The sequence below is a fragment of the Aquarana catesbeiana genome, linkage group LG11, assembly GCF_042186555.1.
Source record: "Aquarana catesbeiana isolate 2022-GZ linkage group LG11, ASM4218655v1, whole genome shotgun sequence".
NCBI lineage: Eukaryota > Metazoa > Chordata > Amphibia > Anura > Ranidae > Aquarana > Aquarana catesbeiana.
In genome coordinates, this window is record NC_133334.1 from 91203840 (window position 1) to 91222072 (window position 18233).

General features: G+C 39.5%; 1 protein-coding gene across 1 annotated transcript in view; it reads right to left on the minus strand.

The window, feature by feature from the left end:
- Positions 1–18233, minus strand: part of LOC141111710 (uncharacterized) — a 67512-nt gene that overhangs the window by 13902 nt on the left and 35377 nt on the right. Inside the window, exons 28-31 of the mRNA XM_073603855.1 lie at positions 16425–16634; positions 12280–15586; positions 3563–12099; positions 544–845 (exon numbers count right to left, since the gene is read on the minus strand). Coding sequence (XP_073459956.1) covers positions 544–845; positions 3563–12099; positions 12280–15586; positions 16425–16634 — 12356 coding nt within the window. The remainder of the gene's footprint in view (positions 1–543; positions 846–3562; positions 12100–12279; positions 15587–16424; positions 16635–18233) is intronic.

The following is an 18233-nucleotide window of genomic DNA, read 5'->3' on the forward strand; positions in this document are numbered from 1 at the left end:
CGTACTGAAGAATAATAAGAAAAATGTGATGCTGGCTGTTTCCATCTTGCTTGTGGGCATGTGAAGCCCACAAGCATTGATTTCCTGGATGCGGTGAATGCTGTTTATTCACAGCTTGTTCACAAGCATGATCATTGTTCCCGCACTGAATCTTGGGAAGCCTGACACTAAGCTCACAGGAGACAGTGCGGCGCTGGGGAAAGGCAATAAACACGCCTACTCCCATGGGAGGAGAGACAGGAAGTGCCACAATAAAGTACAATATAAAGGTAATTAAAAAAATTCATGTGGCATTTGAACATCTATGAAATTAACTGAAGGGGGTAAGATTAAGTTAAAAATTTGAGTGGAACCCCGCTTTAATATACCAGTATTTCTATACAGTGCTTACATATGCCTACTTGAAGCACGTACAGAGCTTTTAGGGCTATTGGACTGGCAGGACCCTATTTTATTATTTTTGGTTTACCTAAACAATATTTTGCAATTCAATTCCATATGCATGTAAGTGATGTTACAGATGAAAACTAGGTATACCCTTACCTTTCTTGGAGGCATAACTGCACTACAGCCAGGAGTTGGGGTGCTCCCTGAGCTGACACTTGATGTTGAAGTCTTCGTCTGTGCAGTCTTAGTGCTTGTTGCGGGTATTTTTGTTGTGCTTATTGTCTTTGAGGTGATAGTAGTGGCAGTGCTAACAGTCACCGTTTTAGCAGTTTTGGTGCTGCTTGACACAGTAGGCGCAGTAGAACAAGGTTCACTGTATCTCTCTACCTGACACTTCTCATTGCATCGTGCGTAGAAGCACCAGCCTTCATTGTCTGTTGTGTTATACAGAACATTGCCTGAAAACAAAGAAGTAATAATTAGAACAACAATTAACTAAAGGTCAAGAAAGCTACAATGCAGCAATACATATTCTTTTGCTAGGCAATGTAAATAACCAATAAAAGGTATCACCTTGAAGAAAGACTACAAACATATCCCAATTTCCCCATCCACATTATATAAAGGGAAAGGGAAAGGGAAAGGGTTGTTTAATTCACAAAAGATAGCTGGGAAGGTTGACAGCATTGTTTAGGTTGAGTACACTGGAAATTACAAGGATACTGAATTTCTATAAGGACCACCAGGCATTTTCTGTACTGCCTGAGAAACGAAGACAAATGCAGCTACCACATATAATGACTGCTAAGTTGCAATTTATTAAATTATAGTTCTTGAGGTTAGATTTGCCTTTAAACCCAACTTAAGGCTGCAAACGAATATATTTCCCCCCTTCCTGCACACTTCTCCATATATACAAACTGTAGATATTTTTTAAACTTACCTTAAAGTGGTTGTAAACCTCAGATGTGAAATATGAACAAAGCATATCCCTCTATAGTGTGTACTTGTCTCAATACAGAGCACTAAGTGTCATTTCTGTCCACTGCCCCGTTCCTCTGTTATCAGCATGAGTCACTTCTGGCAAGTTTTCCTGACACCAAGAGAAAACTGGTGACAGGGGAGGGCACAGTTTGTGATTGACAACCTCAGCTCTGTTCCTGTGTGAAGGGGCATGTGTCGCTTCCCTCCAATCAGCTGCCAGAGCTCTCCTCACAGATCTAACTTTAGCTCTCCGCCCCCTGCTTTTCAGAGCTGAGAGATCCTGTGTAAATTCTGCACTTTGAATGGATGTAGGGGAAAAATGGCTGTAGATAAACAGGTACAACTTATGTAGTAGCATTTGTTTCATCTCTGTCCATCACCTGAGGCAAATCACTTCACCGGGTATATGTTAGGATTTACAACCACTATAAAGCATCCCGTGGTCATGTGATGACCACTGCCTCTTCCGCCTACTCTGTGCAGTAGGCTGCAGACAGGCTTTGGCAGCACTCTCATGTTGAAACATTTTGACATGAGTGCACTGTCCTAAGACTACATTTTCCAGCATGCAATGAACAAATAAGGGAAAATGTCTTTGCTACTGGGGACTGGTGAACCCAGGCAGTGTGAAAATGCAACTGCCTGCATTCCAAAGCAATACAGGGGGTCTGTCCATAACAGCCTGGGTTTACAAGAAGAGGCTGAACAATGCTTGGTGTCAGCCAACCTGGAAATGCTAAACTTACAACACAGCAGCATGCATAAGATAAACATTACACCATTATCTTCATTTTAACACTCAGCAGAAGCAAAAGACGGTCTTTAAAAATGAATAAAAGAAAAAGTATTTGCAAGAAGGTTAGCTGATAGCATAGTAGGATATGCATCACATATTCCATGCTAAGAACATTTTTAAGAAAACTGCATTGTGACTTTCATTTAATAATGGCTGAAAATGTTTTTGACACTGCATAGATCAGCCACACAATCAGTAAGCAGTGTAATTATTTTTTTCAACTAATTTATATGTGTTTAACTAGGCATACTAACGTAATCTTAAAGTGATATTAAAGGCTTTTTTCTTTTTTTTTTTTTTTTTACATAACAAACATGTTACACTCACCTGCTCTGTGCAATGGTTTTGCACAGAGCAGCCCTGATCCTCCTTCACTGGTCCCTCGCCTGCGCTCCTGGCCCCTCTTTCGTGCTGAGTGCCCCCAGAGCAAGCAGTTTGAAATGGGAACACCCAAGCAGGCTTGTTCCTGAGCCGCGTCTCTGTGTGTCTATTTTGATAATGTTTTTTGAAAATGTCTAGGTGTTTTAAATAAGCCTTGCTTATTTATATGTCTTTTTTGCATGGGTGCGCTGTAATATTTTGTTCTGTTGTATGGTCTTATGACTGCACCATCTTAATGCATCTTTTAGGGTGTGCCCCCCAAATATCTTGTTTGTCTATTGTATGGATTCTGACCAAATCCTTTTGGGTGAGGAGCACCCCACTCCCTCATCAGTGCCTCCCATTAATGTCCACCTGTGTCATGGGTGGAGACCTCAAGTTCTCCCATATAGAGGAGTGTATTGCTCCCATGGTTCCCATGAGGAGGGACAGTCCCCAGATAGCCAAGGCTGGATGGGGATCAGGTATGTATCGTGGATAGAGAGAAGGTTTTTTAGAATGCACAAAGGTAAAAAACCTTGAGCCTTTAGAACCGCTTTAACTTAAATATTATAGATTGGGCGGGAGAACAATTACCAATGAATCTGGTGCATCCCATCCTTGCCAGTCTGTTGCCTTTTGAGTAAGAAGTTCCCCGTTGAAATCATGAATTCTCACAACAATGATAGAGAAAGCTGTGTGTAAACTGTGTAAAAATAACCTGCTAAGTTGCATCTCATTAACATCCTGTACCTTTTAAGTTCTTGTCAATTTGCAATTTTTTGAACACTAACTGCTATGGCATTTACATTTTTTTCCTGCTGGTAAAGCCTGTATACACTGTGTTTTTGTACTTGCTCCAATCTCATTTGTAAAAGTAATCTCTCATTCATGTTACATTGTTTCTAAAACTTAAGCTTTTGGTTCTAGTCCATACATTGTTTACGTCATATCTTCATCTTTTTGAAAACATGTAGAATTGGAATTAGTGGCATTTAAATTTGAATTTTTGTACAAACTGTAAAACATACTTACCAGGAGAAACTATAGTTCCGTTAAAATTGCACATACACCTGGTGGTAGAAAACGATTCCGTGCCTGCTGTAACTGGTCGTGATGTCTTGGTAACAGTGATTTTAGTGCTAGGACTTCCAAATGTAGATGAAGTTGATTGTTTAGTTGACCTAGGTTGTTGAGAACTGAATTGTTCCCTGGTAGTCGCTGCTGTCCTCTCAGTAGTTTTAATAGAAATTGGTCCAGGGGAGGTGGATTTTTTAACTTCAGATTCTGTAGTTGATCTGTGGGATGCAGTGCTTATTTTTTGAGATGTAGTTGTGGTCGTTATAGGCTTACTTGATGTAGACCTGTGGGCAGATGTCACTTCACCAGATTCTGTAGATGTTTTAGTGGTTTTAATAGAAATTGGTCTATGGGAGGTGGATTTTTCATGTTCAGATTCTGTAGTTGATCTGTGGGATTCAGTGCTTACTTTATGAGATGTAGCAGTGGTTGTTATAGGCTTACTTGATGTAGACCTGTGGGCAGATGTCACTTCACCAGATTCTGTAGATGCTTTAGTGGTTTTCAAAGAAATTGGTCCATGGGAAGTGGATTTTCCATGTTCAGATTCTGTAGTTGATTCATGGGATGCAGTGTTTACTTTATAAGATGTTGCCTTGGTTGTAAAAGGCTTCACAGATGTAGACTTGTGAGCAGATGTCACTTCCCCAGATTCTGTAGACATTTTAGTGGTTTTAACAGAAAATGGTCTATGGGAGGTGGATTCTTCTTGTTCAGATTCTGTAGTTGATCTGTGGGATGTAGTGCTTACTTTATGAGATGTAGTCTTTGTTGTTATAGGCTTACTTGATGTGGACTTGTGGACAGATGTAACTTCCCCTGAATCTGTAGACATTTTAGTGGTTTTAACAGAAATTGATCCCTGAGAGGTGGATTTTTTAGCTTCAGATTCTGTAGTTGATTTGGGAGATGCAGTGCTTACTTTATGAGATGTAGCTGTGGTTGTTATAGGCTTACTAGATGTAGACCTGTGGGCAGATGTCACTTCACCAGATTCTGTAGATGCTTTAGTGGTTTTCAAAGAAATTGGTCCATGGGAAGTGGATTTTCCAAGTTCAGATTCTGTAGTTGATTCATGGGATGCAGTGCTTACTTTATGAGATGTTGCCTTGGTTGTAACAGGCTTCACAGATGTAGACTTGTAAGCAGATGTCACTTCTCCAGATTCTGTAGACATTTTAGTAGTTTTAATAGAAACTGGTCTATGAGAGGTGGATTCTTCATGTTCAGATTCTGTGATGTATAAATGAGATGGCGTGCTTACTTTTTGAGATGTTGCTTTTGTTGTTATAGGCTTACTTGATGTTGACTTATGGGCAGATGTAACTTCCTCAGATTCTGTAGACATTTTAGTGGTTTTAATTGAAATTGGTCTATGGGAGGTGGATTTTTCATGTTCAGATTCTGTAGTTGATCTGTGGGATGCAGTGCTTACTTTTTGAGATGTAGTTGTGGTCGTTATAGGCTTACTTGATGTAGACCTGTGGGCAGATGTCACTTCACCAGATTCTGTAGATGTTTTAGTGGTTTTCAAAGAAATTGGTCCATGGGAAGTGGATTTTCCATGTTCAGATTCTGTAGTTGATTCATGGGATGCAGTGTTTACTTTATAAGATGTTGCCTTGGTTGTAAAAGGCTTCACAGATGTAGACTTGTGAGCAGATGTCACTTCCCCAGATTCTGTAGACATTTTAGTGGTTTTAACGGAAAATGGTCTATGGGAGGTGGATTCTTCTTGTTCAGATTCTGTAGTTGATCTGTGGGATGCAGTGCTTACTTTATGAGATGTAGTCTTTGTTGTTATAGGCTTACTTGATGTGGACTTGTGGACAGATGTAACTTCCCCTGAATCTGTAGACATTTTAGTGGTTTTAACAGAAATTGATCCCTGGGAGGTGGATTTTTTAGCTTCAGATTCTGTAGTTGATTTGAGAGATGCAGTGCTTACTTTATGAGATGTAGCTGTGGTTGTTATAGGCTTACTTGATGTAGACCTGTGGGCAGATGTCACTTCACCAGATTCTGTAGATGCTTTAGTGGTTTTCAAAGAAATTGGTCCATGGTAAGTGGATTTTCCATGTTCAGATTCTGTAGTTGATTCATGGGATGCAGTGCTTACTTTATGAGATGTTGCCTTGGTTGTAATAGGCTTCACAGATGTAGACTTGTAAGCAGATGTCACTTCTCCAGATTCTGTAGACATTTTAGTGGTTTTAATAGAAATTGGTCTATGGGAGGTGGACTTTTCATGTTCAGATTCTGTAGTTGATCTGTGGGATGCAGTGCTTACTTTTTGAGATGTAGTTGTGGTCGTTATAGGCTTACTTGATGTAGACCTGTGGGCAGATGTCACTTCACCAGATTCTGTAGATGTTTTAGTGGTTTTCAGAGAAATTGGTCCCTGGGAAGTGGATTTTCCATGTTCAAATTCAGTAGTTGATTCATGGGATGCAGTGCTTACTTTATGAGATGTTGCCTTGGTTGTAATAGGCTTTACAGATGTAGACTTGTGAGCAGATGTCACTTCCCCAGATTCTGTAGACATTTTAGTGGTTTTAATAGAAAATGGTCTTTGGGAGGTGGATTTTTCATGTTCAGATTCTGTAGTTGATCTGTGGGATGCAGTGCTTACTTTTTGAGATGTAGTTGTGGTCGTTATAGGCTTACTTGATGTAGACCTGTGGGCAGATGTCACTTCACCAGATTCTGTAGATGTTTTAGTGGTTTTCAAAGAAATTGGTCCATGGGAAGTGGATTTTCCATGTTCAGATTCTGTAGTTGATTCATGGGATGCAGTGTTTACTTTATAAGATGTTGCCTTGGTTGTAAAAGGCTTCACAGATGTAGACTTGTGAGCAGATGTCACTTCCCCAGATTCTGTAGACATTTTAGTGGTTTTAACGGAAAATGGTCTATGGGAGGTGGATTCTTCTTGTTCAGATTCTGTAGTTGATCTGTGGGATGCAGTGCTTACTTTATGAGATGTAGTCTTTGTTGTTATAGGCTTACTTGATGTGGACTTGTGGACAGATGTAACTTCCCCTGAATCTGTAGACATTTTAGTGGTTTTAACAGAAATTGATCCCTGGGAGGTGGATTTTTTAGCTTCAGATTCTGTAGTTGATTTGAGAGATGCAGTGCTTACTTTATGAGATGTAGCTGTGGTTGTTATAGGCTTACTTGATGTAGACCTGTGGGCAGATGTCACTTCACCAGATTCTGTAGATGCTTTAGTGGTTTTCAAAGAAATTGGTCCATGGGAAGTGGATTTTCCATGTTCAAATTCAGTAGTTGATTCATGGGATGCAGTGCTTACTTTATGAGATGTTGCCTTGGTTGTAATAGGCTTTACAGATGTAGACTTGTGAGCAGATGTCACTTCCCCAGATTCTGTAGACATTTTAGTGGTTTTAATAGAAAATGGTCTTTGGGAGGTGGATTTTTCATGTTCAGATTCTGTAGTTGATCTGTGGGATGCAGTGCTTACTTTTTGAGATGTAGTTTTGGTCGTTATAGGCTTACTTGATGTAGACCTGTGGGCAGATGTAACTTCACCAGATTCTGTAGATGTTTTAGTGGTTTTCAAAGAAATTGGTCCATGGGAAGTGGATTTTCCATGTTCAGATTCTGTAGTTGATTCATGGGATGCAGTGTTTACTTTATATGATGTTGCCTTGGTTGTAAAAGGCTTCACAGATGTAGACTTGTGAGCAGATGTCACTTCCCCAGATTCTGTAGACATTTTAGTGGTTTTAACGGAAAATGGTCTATGGGAGGTGGATTCTTCTTGTTCAGATTCTGTAGTTGATCTGTGGGATGCAGTGCTTACTTTATGAGATGTAGTCTTTGTTGTTATAGGCTTACTTGATGTGGACTTGTGGACAGATGTAACTTCCCCTGAATCTGTAGACATTTTAGTGGTTTTAACCGAAATTGATCCCTGAGAGGTGGATTTTTTAGCTTCAGATTCTGTAGTTGATTTGGGAGATGCAGTGCTTACTTTATGAGATGTAGCTGTGGTTGTTATAGGCTTACTAGATGTAGACCTGTGGGCAGATGTCACTTCACCAGATTCTGTAGATGCTTTAGTGGTTTTCAAAGAAATTGGTCCATGGGAAGTGGATTTTCCAAGTTCAGATTCTGTGGTTGATTCATGGGATGCAGTGCTTACTTTATGAGATGTTGCCTTGGTTGTAACAGGCTTCACAGATGTAGACTTGTAAGCAGATGTCACTTCTCCAGATTCTGTAGACATTTTAGTAGTTTTAATAGAAACTGGTCTATGAGAGGTGGATTCTTCATGTTCAGATTCTGTAGTTGATCTGTGGGATGCAGTGCTTACTTTATGAGATGTAGTTGTGGTCGTTATAGGCTTACTTGATGTAGACGTGTGGGCAGATGTCACTTCACCAGATTCTGTAGATGTTTTAGTGGTTTTAAGAGAAATTGGTCCCTGGGAAGTGGATTTTCCATGTTCAAATTCAGTAGTTGATTCATGGGATGCAGTGCTTACTTTATGAGATGTTGCCTTGGTTGTAATAGGCTTTACAGATGTAGACTTGTGAGCAGATGTCACTTCCCCAGATTCTGTAGACATTTTAGTGGTTTTAATAGAAAATGGTCTTTGGGAGGTGGATTTTTCATGTTCAGATTCTGTAGTTGATCTGTGGGATGCAGTGCTTACTTTTTGAGATGTAGTTGTGGTAGTTATAGGCTTACTTGATGTAGACCTGTGGGCAGATGTCACTTCACCAGATTCTGTAGATGTTTTAGTGGTTTTCAAAGAAATTGGTCCATGGGAAGTGGATTTTCCATGTTCAGATTCTGTAGTTGATTCGTGGGATGCAGTGTTTACTTTATAAGATGTTGCCTTGGTTGTAAAAGGCTTCACCGATGTAGACTTGTGAGCAGATGTCACTTCCCCAGATTCTGTAGACATTTTAGTGGTTTTAACAGAAAATGGTCTATGGGAGGTGGATTCTTCTTGTTCAGATTCTGTAGTTGATCTGTGGGATGCAGTGCTTACTTTATGAGATGTAGTCTTTGTTGTTATAGGCTTACTTGATGTGGACTTGTGGACAGATGTAACTTCCCCTGAATCTGTAGACATTTTAGTGGTTTTAACAGAAATTGATCCCTGGGAGGTGGATTTTTTAGCTTCAGATTCTGTAGTTGATTTGGGAGATGCAGTGCTTACTTTATGAGATGTAGCTGTGGTTGTTATAGGCTTACTTGATGTAGACCTGTGGGCAGATGTCACTTCACCAGATTCTGTAGATGCTTTAGTGGTTTTCAAAGAAATTGGTCCATGGGAAGTGGATTTTCCATGTTCAGATTCTGTAGTTGATTCATGGGGTGCAGTGCTTACTTTATGAGATGTTGCCTTGGTTGTAATAGGCTTCACAGATGTAGACTTGTAAGCAGATGTCACTTCTCCAGATTCTGTAGACATTTTAGTAGTTTTAATAGAAACTGGTCTATGAGAGGTGGATTCTTTATGTTCAGATTCTGTGATGTATTCATGAGATGGCGTGCTTACTTTTTGAGATGTTGCTTTTGTTGTTATAGGCTTACTTGATGTTGACTTATGGGCAGATGTAACTTCCTCAGATTCTGTAGACATTTTAGTGGTTTTAATAGAAATTGGTCTATGGGAGGTGGACTTTTCATGTTCAGATTCTGTAGTTGATCTGTGGGATGCAGTGCTTACTTTTTGAGATGTAGTTGTGGTCGTTATAGGCTTACTTGATGTAGACCTGTGGGCAGATGTCACTTCACCAGATTCTGTAGATGCTTTAGTGGTTTTCAAAGAAATTGGTCCATGGGAAGTGGATTTTCCATGTTCAGATTCTGTAGTTGATTCATGGGATTCAGTGCTTACTTTATAAGATGTTGCCTTGGTTGTAATAGGCTTCACGGATGTAGACTTGTGAGCAGATGTCACTTCTCCAGATTCTGTAGACATTTTAGTGGTTTTAATAGAAACTGGTGTATGGGAGGTGGATTCTTCATATTCAGATTCTGTGGTGTATTCATGGGATGGTGTGCTTACTTTTTGAGATGTCGCTTTTGTTGTTATAGGCTTACTTGATGTTGACTTGTGGGAAGATGTAACTTCCTCGGATTCTGTAGACATTTTAGTGGTTTTAATAGAAATTGGTCTTTGGGAGGTGGATTTTTCATGTTCAGATTCTGTAGTTGATCTGTGGGATGCAGTGCTTACTTTTTGAGATGTAGCTGTGGTTGTTATAGGCTTACTTGATGTAGACCTGTGGGCAGATGTCACTTCACCAGATTCTGTAGATGTTTTCGTGGTTTTCAGAGAAATTGGTCCCTGGGAAGTGGATTTTCCATGTTCAGATTCTGTAGTTGATTCATGGGATGCAGTGCTTACTTTATGAGATGTTGCCTTGGTTGTAATAGGCTTCACAGATGTAGACTTGTGAGCAGATGTCACTTCCCCAGATTCTGTAGACATTTTAGTGGTTTTAACAGAAAATGGTCTATGGGAGGTAGATTCTTCTTGTTCAGATTCTGTAGTTGATCTGTGGGATGCAGTGCTTACTTTATGAGATGTAGTCTTTGTTGTTATAGGCTTACTTGATGTGGATTTGTGGACAGATGTAACTTCCCCTGAATCTGTAGACATTTTAGTGGTTTTAACAGAGATTGATCCCTGGGAGGTGGATTTTTTAGCTTCAGATTCTGTAGTTGATTTGGGAAATGCAGTGCTTACTTTATGAGATGTAGCTGTGGTTGTTATAGGCTTACTTAATGTAGACCTGTAAGCAGATGTCACTTCACCAGATTCTGTAGATGCTTTAGTGGTTTTCAAAGAAATTGGTCCATGGGAAGTGGATTTTCCATGTTCAGATTCTGTAGTTGATTCATGGGATGCAGTGCTTACTTTATGAGATGTTGCCTTGGTTGTAATAGGCTTCACAGATGTAGACTTGTAAGCAGATGTCACTTCTCCAGATTCTGTAGACATTTTAGTGGTTTTAATTGAAATTGGTCTATGGGAGGTGGACTTTTCATGTTCAGATTCTGTAGTTGATCTGTGGGATGCAGTGCTTACTTTTTGAGATGTAGTTGTGGTCGTTATAGGCTTACTTGATGTAGACCTGTGGGCAGATGTCACTTCACCAGATTCTGTAGATGTTTTAGTGGTTTTCAAAGAAATTGGTCCATGGGAAGTGGATTTTCCAAGTTCAGATTCTGTAGTTGATTCATGGGATTCAGTGCTTACTTTAAAAGATGTTGCCTTGGTTGTAATAGGCTTCACGGATGTAGACTTGTGAGCAGATGTCACTTCTCCAGATTCTGTAGACATTTTAGTGGTTTTAATAGAAGCTGGTGTATGAGAGGTGGATTCTTCATGTTCAGATTCTGTGGTGTATTCATGGGATGGCGTGCTTACTTTTTGAGATGTCGCTTTTGTTGTTATAGGCTTACTTGATGTTGACTTGTGGGCAGATGTAACTTCCTCTGAATCTGTAGACATTTTAGTGGTTTTAATAGAAATTGGTCTTTGGGAGGTGGATTTTTTAGCTTCAGATTCTGTAGTTGATTTGGGAGATGCAGTGCTTACTTTATGAGATGTAGCTGTGGTTGTTATAGGCTTACTTGATGTAGACCTGTGGGCAGATGTCACTTCACCAGATTCTGTAGATGTTTTAGTGGTTTTCAGAGAAATTGGTCCCTGGGAAGTAGATTTTCCATGTTCAGATTCAGTAGTTGATTCATGGGATGCAGTGCTTACTTTATGAGATGTTGCTTTGGTTGTAATAGGCTTTACAGATGTAGACTTGTGAGCAGATGTCACTTCCCCAGATTCTGTAGACATTTTAGTGGTTTTAATAGAAAATGGTCTATGGGAGGTGGATTTTTCATGTTCAGATTCTGTAGTTGATCTGTGGGATGCAGTGCTTACTTTTTGAGATGTAGTTGTGGTTGTTATAGGCTTACTTGATGTAGACCTGTGGGCAGATGTCACTTCACCAGATTCTGTAAATGTTTTAGTGGTTTTCAGAGAAATTGGTCCCTGGGAAGTGGATTTTCCATGTTCAGATTCTGTAGTTGATTCATGGGATGCAGTGCTTACTTTATAAGAGGTTGCCTTGGTTGTAATAGGCTGCACGGATGTAGACTTGTGAGCAGATGTCACTTCTCCAGATTCTGTAGACATTTTAGTGGTTTTAATAGAAACTGGTGTATGAGAGGTGGATTCTTCATGTTCAGATTCTGTGGTGTATTCATGGGATGGTGTGCTTACTTTTTGAGATGTCGCTTTTGTTGTTATAGGCTTACTTGCTGTTGACTTGTGGGCAGATGTAACTTCCTCGGATTCTGTAGACATTTTAGTGGTTTTAATAGAAATTGGTCTTTGGGAGGTGGATTTTTCATGTTCAGATTCTGTAGTTGATCTGTGGGATGCAGTGCTTACTTTATGAGATGTAGCTGTGGTTGTTATAGGCTTACTTGATGTAGACCTGTGGGCAGATGTCACTTCACCAGATTCTGTAGATGTTTTAGTGGTTTTCAGAGAAATTGATCCCTGGGAAGTGGATTTTCCATGTTCAGATTCAGTAGTTGATTCATAGGATTCATAGGATGCTGTGCTTACTTTATGAGATGTTGCCTTGGTTGTAATAGGCTTTACAGATGTAGACTTGTGAGCAGATGTCACTTCCCCAGATTCTGTAGACATTTTAGTGGTTTTAATAGAAAATGGTCTTTGGGAGGTGGATTTTTCATGTTCAGATTCTGTAGTTGATCTGTGGGATGCAGTACTTACTTTTTGAGATGTAGTTGTGGTCGTTATAGGCTTACTTGATGTAGACCTGTGGGCAGATGTCACTTCACCAGATTCTGTAGATGTTTTAGTGGTTTTCAAAGAAATTGGTCCATGGGAAGTGGATTTTCCATGTTCAGATTCTGTAGTTGATTCATGGGATGCAGTGCTTACTTTATAAGATGTTGCCTTGGTTGTAATAGGCTTCACGGACGTAGACTTGTGAGTAGATGTCACTTCTCCAGATTCTGTAGACATTTTAGTGGTTTTAATAGAAACTGGTGCATGAGAGGTGGATTCTTCATGTTCAGATTCTGTGGTGTATTCATGGGATGGCGTGCTTACTTTTTGAGATGTCGCTTTTGTTGTTATAGGCTTACTTGATGTGGACTTGTGGACAGATGTAACTTCCTCTGAATCTGTAGACATTTTAGTGGTTTTAACAGAAATTGATCCCTGGGAGGTAGATTTTTTAGCTTCAGATTCTGTAGTTGATTTGGGGGATGCAGTGCTTACTCTATGAGATGTAGCTGTGGTTGTTATAGGCTTACTTGATGTAGACCTGTGGGCAGATGTCACTTCACCAGATTCTGTAGATGTTTTAGTGGTTTTCAGAGAAATTGATCCCTGGGAAGTGGATTTTCCATGTTCAGATTCAGTAGTTGATTCATAGGATTCATAGGATGCTGTGCTTACTTTATGAGATGTTGCCTTGGTTGTAATAGGCTTTACAGATGTAGACTTGTGAGCAGATGTCACTTCCCCAGATTCTGTAGACATTTTAGTGGTTTTAATAGAAAATGGTCTTTGGGAGGTGGATTTTTCATGTTCAGATTCTGTAGTTGATCTGTGGGATGCAGTGCTTACTTTTTGAGATGTAGTTGTGGTCGTTATAGGCTTACTTGATGTAGACCTGTGGGCAGATGTCACTTCACCAGATTCTGTAGATGTTTTAGTGGTTTTCAAAGAAATTGGTCCATGGGAAGTGGATTTTCCATGTTCAGATTCTGTAATTGATTCATGGGATGCAGTGCTTACTTTATAAGATGTTGCCTTGGTTGTAATAGGCTTCACAGATGTAGACTTGTGAGCAGATGTCACTTCTCCAGATTCTGTAGACATTTTAGTGGTTTTAATAGAAACTGGTCTATGAGAGGTGGATTCTTCATGTTCAGATTCTGTGGTGTATTCATGGGATGGAGTGCTTACTTTTTGAGATGTTGTTATAGGTTTACTTGATGTAGACTTATGGGCAGATGTAACCTGAGATTCTGTGGTTGTTTTATGGGATGCTGTATCTACGTTAGGAGATGTTATTTTTGTTGTTGTAGGGTTGCTTGATGTAGATTTGTAGACAAATGTCACTTCAGTGGGTTTTGTAGACATTTTAGTTGTCTTGGTGAAACCTGGTCCATGAGAGGTAGACTCATTTCTTGATTCTGTGGTTGGTATGTGGGATGCAGTGGTTACTTTAGGAGATGTATCTTTAGTTGTCATCTCACCATATTTGGTAGTGGGTTTAATTGTGGAAATAGTTTTTTGTGATTTGGTTTCCCAATTTGCAGTCGTTTTAACTGTAGTCGTCATTTTAGAAGGCTCATGGGAAGACACTTTAGTAGTCATAGAACTTGCTGCCCTACTAGTAGTAGATATTACTTTCATTGTGCTCAGTGTGGGTTTTGTGGTTTCCATTTCCAGTGGTGCTGTTATAACTTTAGTTGTTTTGGTTGACAGAGGTGCATATGTATGAACCTCTACATCAGATGTCTGATGATCTGTAAATGCAGGTGAAACCATTGTTGATGCACAGCCAGAACAGCATAAGACACGAATTTCATAGTTGTAACAATATGGAAATGGTCCAGTTTGATCTTCATTTTGGCAAACAAGGCCATAGCTAACATTGCATTGCACATTCTGCTGTAATTCTTCCAGTGAAATGTCTGGGAGATCTGCAGATCTGCACTGAATTTCCGAAGGCTCTTCACAGATTTGAAACCCTGACTTCTTTATTTCTTCGTACGTTTCAAAGTCTCCATTTTTGTCCATGTTAGGAAAGCTAACATCAAACCACTGTGACCACTGGCATGCAGGTATACAGTTTATTTCTGAAGTTGTAATTTTTCTTGTTGTTGTAGTACGGTCTGTGTGAGGGGTTGATAGATTACTTGTTGCTTTAACTGTGCTGGATATGATTGTGTTTTCAGTAGTTTTGTGGGTAATTGTTGAAAATACAGCACTGGTTTCTTTCAAATGTTCTGTTGTGTGATCCTTGATTGTAGAGTGGACATAAGTAGTGGATGATTTACAATCCTCCATGGCGCAACAAAGGATCCTAACCCTATAATTGTAGCAAAGTGGAAAGTTTGAATTCTGATCTTTGTTATTGCAAATGAGACCATGAGTGAGGTCACATGTAACTACCTGGCCCACATCAGTAATGTTTTTATCTGGAAATCTCTCAGCTCTACACTCAATATTGTCTGGTTTTTGACATATAATATTGCCAGCAGCTTTGATATTCTCCAGGGTCTCAAAGTCTCCATCAGAGTTACCAATACTGGGGAAATGCACATCATACCAAGGTGTCCAAGAGCATTGCTGTTTTTTGCAGGGAGTAGTAAAAGTTGTTTCATGGGATTTAGATATGTATTGGTATGGTGTACTTGTTAGTCTTGACATTCCAGTAGTAGACATAGTTGTTGCTTTTATTGATGAAAAACCTTGGGTTGAGTGACTTGGTGCTTTGCTAACAGTGCCTTCTGGTTGGACAGTTGAGGCCGTTGTAAATTCCGATGTTACTGTCATGAATGGTGAAGGAGCTATTGTGTCAGAAGAAGAAGGATTGGTTGATTCTCCACAAGGTACAAAGCTACAGCACAGAACTCGGATCTCATAATTAAAGCACAGCTGGGAGAACTGATCTTGATTATGACACACAAGACCCACAGATGTATTGCATGTAACAATCTGACCCAAATCAGCAATAGGAATCTTTGGAAACTTTTGTGCTCGACATTCTACCTGGGATGGTATTTTACATACAGTGTAGCCCTTTTTTCTTATATTCTCAAAGGTTTCAAAGTCTCCTTCATTTTCGCCATATGTTGGACAAGTGATGTCATACCACATTGACCACTTACATACTTCTTCAAGGCAAGAAACAGAGGTTGGTGAAGTTTGTACTGCAGGGAGAAAGATAATACTAATTACTCAGCAAGATAGATTCAATTTTGTGGCTGCAAAAGTAAATTTATTAGCTGAGATTGTTTGTAAAAGAAAAAAATTATTTACATTTCTAAATGTAGTCTATTACTAATTCTCTCTTTGTTTCTGTATGGACTCACTCACATGGGTGCAGAGTCCTGTACTGTATGCAGAAGGGCCATGTTTATGCGCCTTGAAGGCATAGATGTTCTGTACAGCCACAGCCAACATTTCAATGACAGTCTGACAACTGCAGCAGTTGTGCAGATCATAGGGTTTTTTTATACCCCTGTATAAAATAAAGCTTTGAAGATAATTACTAGGTTACAGCTGAACTCCATGCTACCATCGATATACACAAATGGATACTTATAAGGTAGCTGTATTATCTGCCAATGGATTTGCATTTGTCTTCATTGTGTCTGGAGATTTACATAGGTCTGCCACAAGACACAGCCCTGTCTGACCGGCAAAAACACCTCTCTGTCAGTGCAACAGGTTTGCTGCTAAGGCAATGCAAGAGGCTGGTGCCAAGTCAAACCTTTACATTTGCTTGCATATGGTATATGCATTTAATGATCTATTAATGATTACAGAACTGTATTAATGTATGTATTTTATATCTGCCTGAGTTCAGCTGCAGTGTGTACAACATACTAACCAGATGTAGTAAGCATGTAAGAAAAATTGTCTTTATCTCTTATAAGAAAGTGCTCCCCATTTTTATTTTATACCCTATACTAGAAAAATCAGCAGTTGTTGCAAAGATGTTGTAGTTGGAATTGCTAAGTACGAACATCTGAGATGAAATCCTACCTGGAGTGGACATGTTTTCTGCATGCTTGGCAGTGGTATCAAAATGAAAGGTAGTGGCAGGTTTGGTCGTTGTTGAGCATGGATAGACACTTCTAATAATGGTTCCATTTGATGAACATGTAGCAGTTATGCATCCCCCAATTCCATCAGTGGTATTGTAGATGATGTCAGCATAGTTGAACTTCATATTACCATAGTAACAGTAGCATGCTGTGAGTTAAAGAGAGTGATTACAAAACATAATCATCAGTTATTACCCAGTCACACTTAGACCCCTTTCACACTGAGGCACTTTTAAGGCACTTTCATGCTAAAAAAAGCGACTGAAAAGATCACGAAAACCTATTTTTATTAGAAATCAATGAATGCACACTGAATTTCACACTGGGGCAGTGTGCTGGCAGGGTGGTGAAAAAATGCCCCTCTCCATTGAAATGAATGGAAAGTGCTTCAAAGGCGCCTGAAAAGCTCTTCAAAAGTGCCTTAAAAGCTCTTCAAAAGTGCTCAGTGTTTTCCTGGCAGTTTTCAAGCGCCTCAGTGTGAAAGGAGCCTTAGGGTATCCATACATAGGAACAAATAATTGCTCAAAATCAGCATTGATGACTTTTTGACTATACACATGTGGTCAAAGATCAGGGAACAGCTCAATGACTTTGAAATAGCCAATCAGCTGGACAATTTTTGTTTTATTTTAATTGTACTGGTACAGCGTATGTAAAGAGACTCTTTATTGTAGATAGCAATGTGCATGCTTAGGGAGATTTTAAGAGATTTGAGGTTGTTCATTCTCATCTTTTTGTTATATGATATGCCACTAAGGGCAGCTTGACAATGCCCCACTGCACTTTGGCTGCAGTGGGGGCAGATCACAATGTACCTGCGGTTTTGGTGCAGGTTAGTTGCTCTTTGCCATAGACTTCTATTATGTCCCACGATTTTGGTGCAATATCTGAAAGCGCACCAAAAGTCCTGCATGCAAGACTTTTGATGTGCTTTCAGAAAATGCACCAAAACATTATAGAAGTTGATGGCAAAACGCAGCTAATCACAGGTACACTGCGCTGTGGCCAACGAGAGGCAGGGCAGTGTTAAGCTGGGTACACACTATGAGAAAATCAGAAGAAAAAAAAGTTGTACATAACTTTCGACATCTGATTCAGACTTTGCAAATGAAAATTTTCTAAAGGGACAAACTTCAAAATTTCTCCTGTATGTGAACAGAATGAACAATTTTTATTTAATGTGTACTGTTTTCGTACGGTTTTCATACGAGAAAAATCAGATATGAAATTCTGCGCATGATCAGAAACAAAAAACAAAAAAAAAAGCCTTTGTACATTATTTCCTTCCTCAGTTTCCGACTAGCTGTGAAACAACGAGGAAAACCGGACAATCGTTCGCCCAATTTTTTCATAGTGTCTGCCCAGCTTTAGGCTGCCTTAAGGATAAACTTGTCATTCTTTGATATATTCATATATTACTGGATAGAAAACATAATGTCACCACCGATATGATAATTATCTTGCATATGTAAAACTAAAAATGAATCTGTGCTTTGCCGATGAGGGCAAAGCAACAGGTTCACATTAAAAGAGCCTTCTCCAGCAGCATACAATACAATATACTTACCTTTACTTCACTATCCTGACACTCTGTTCAGTTACTGGAAATGAAAGCAAAGTCATGTGGACTTTGGAAGTCCCTGAAGTTGTAGCTCACAGAGGACTGATTGGCCTTGTGCTATCACATGGTTGAATTATGTGCTCTTCTATACCTGGACATACTGTGTATTTCCTTCAACTCCTGCAA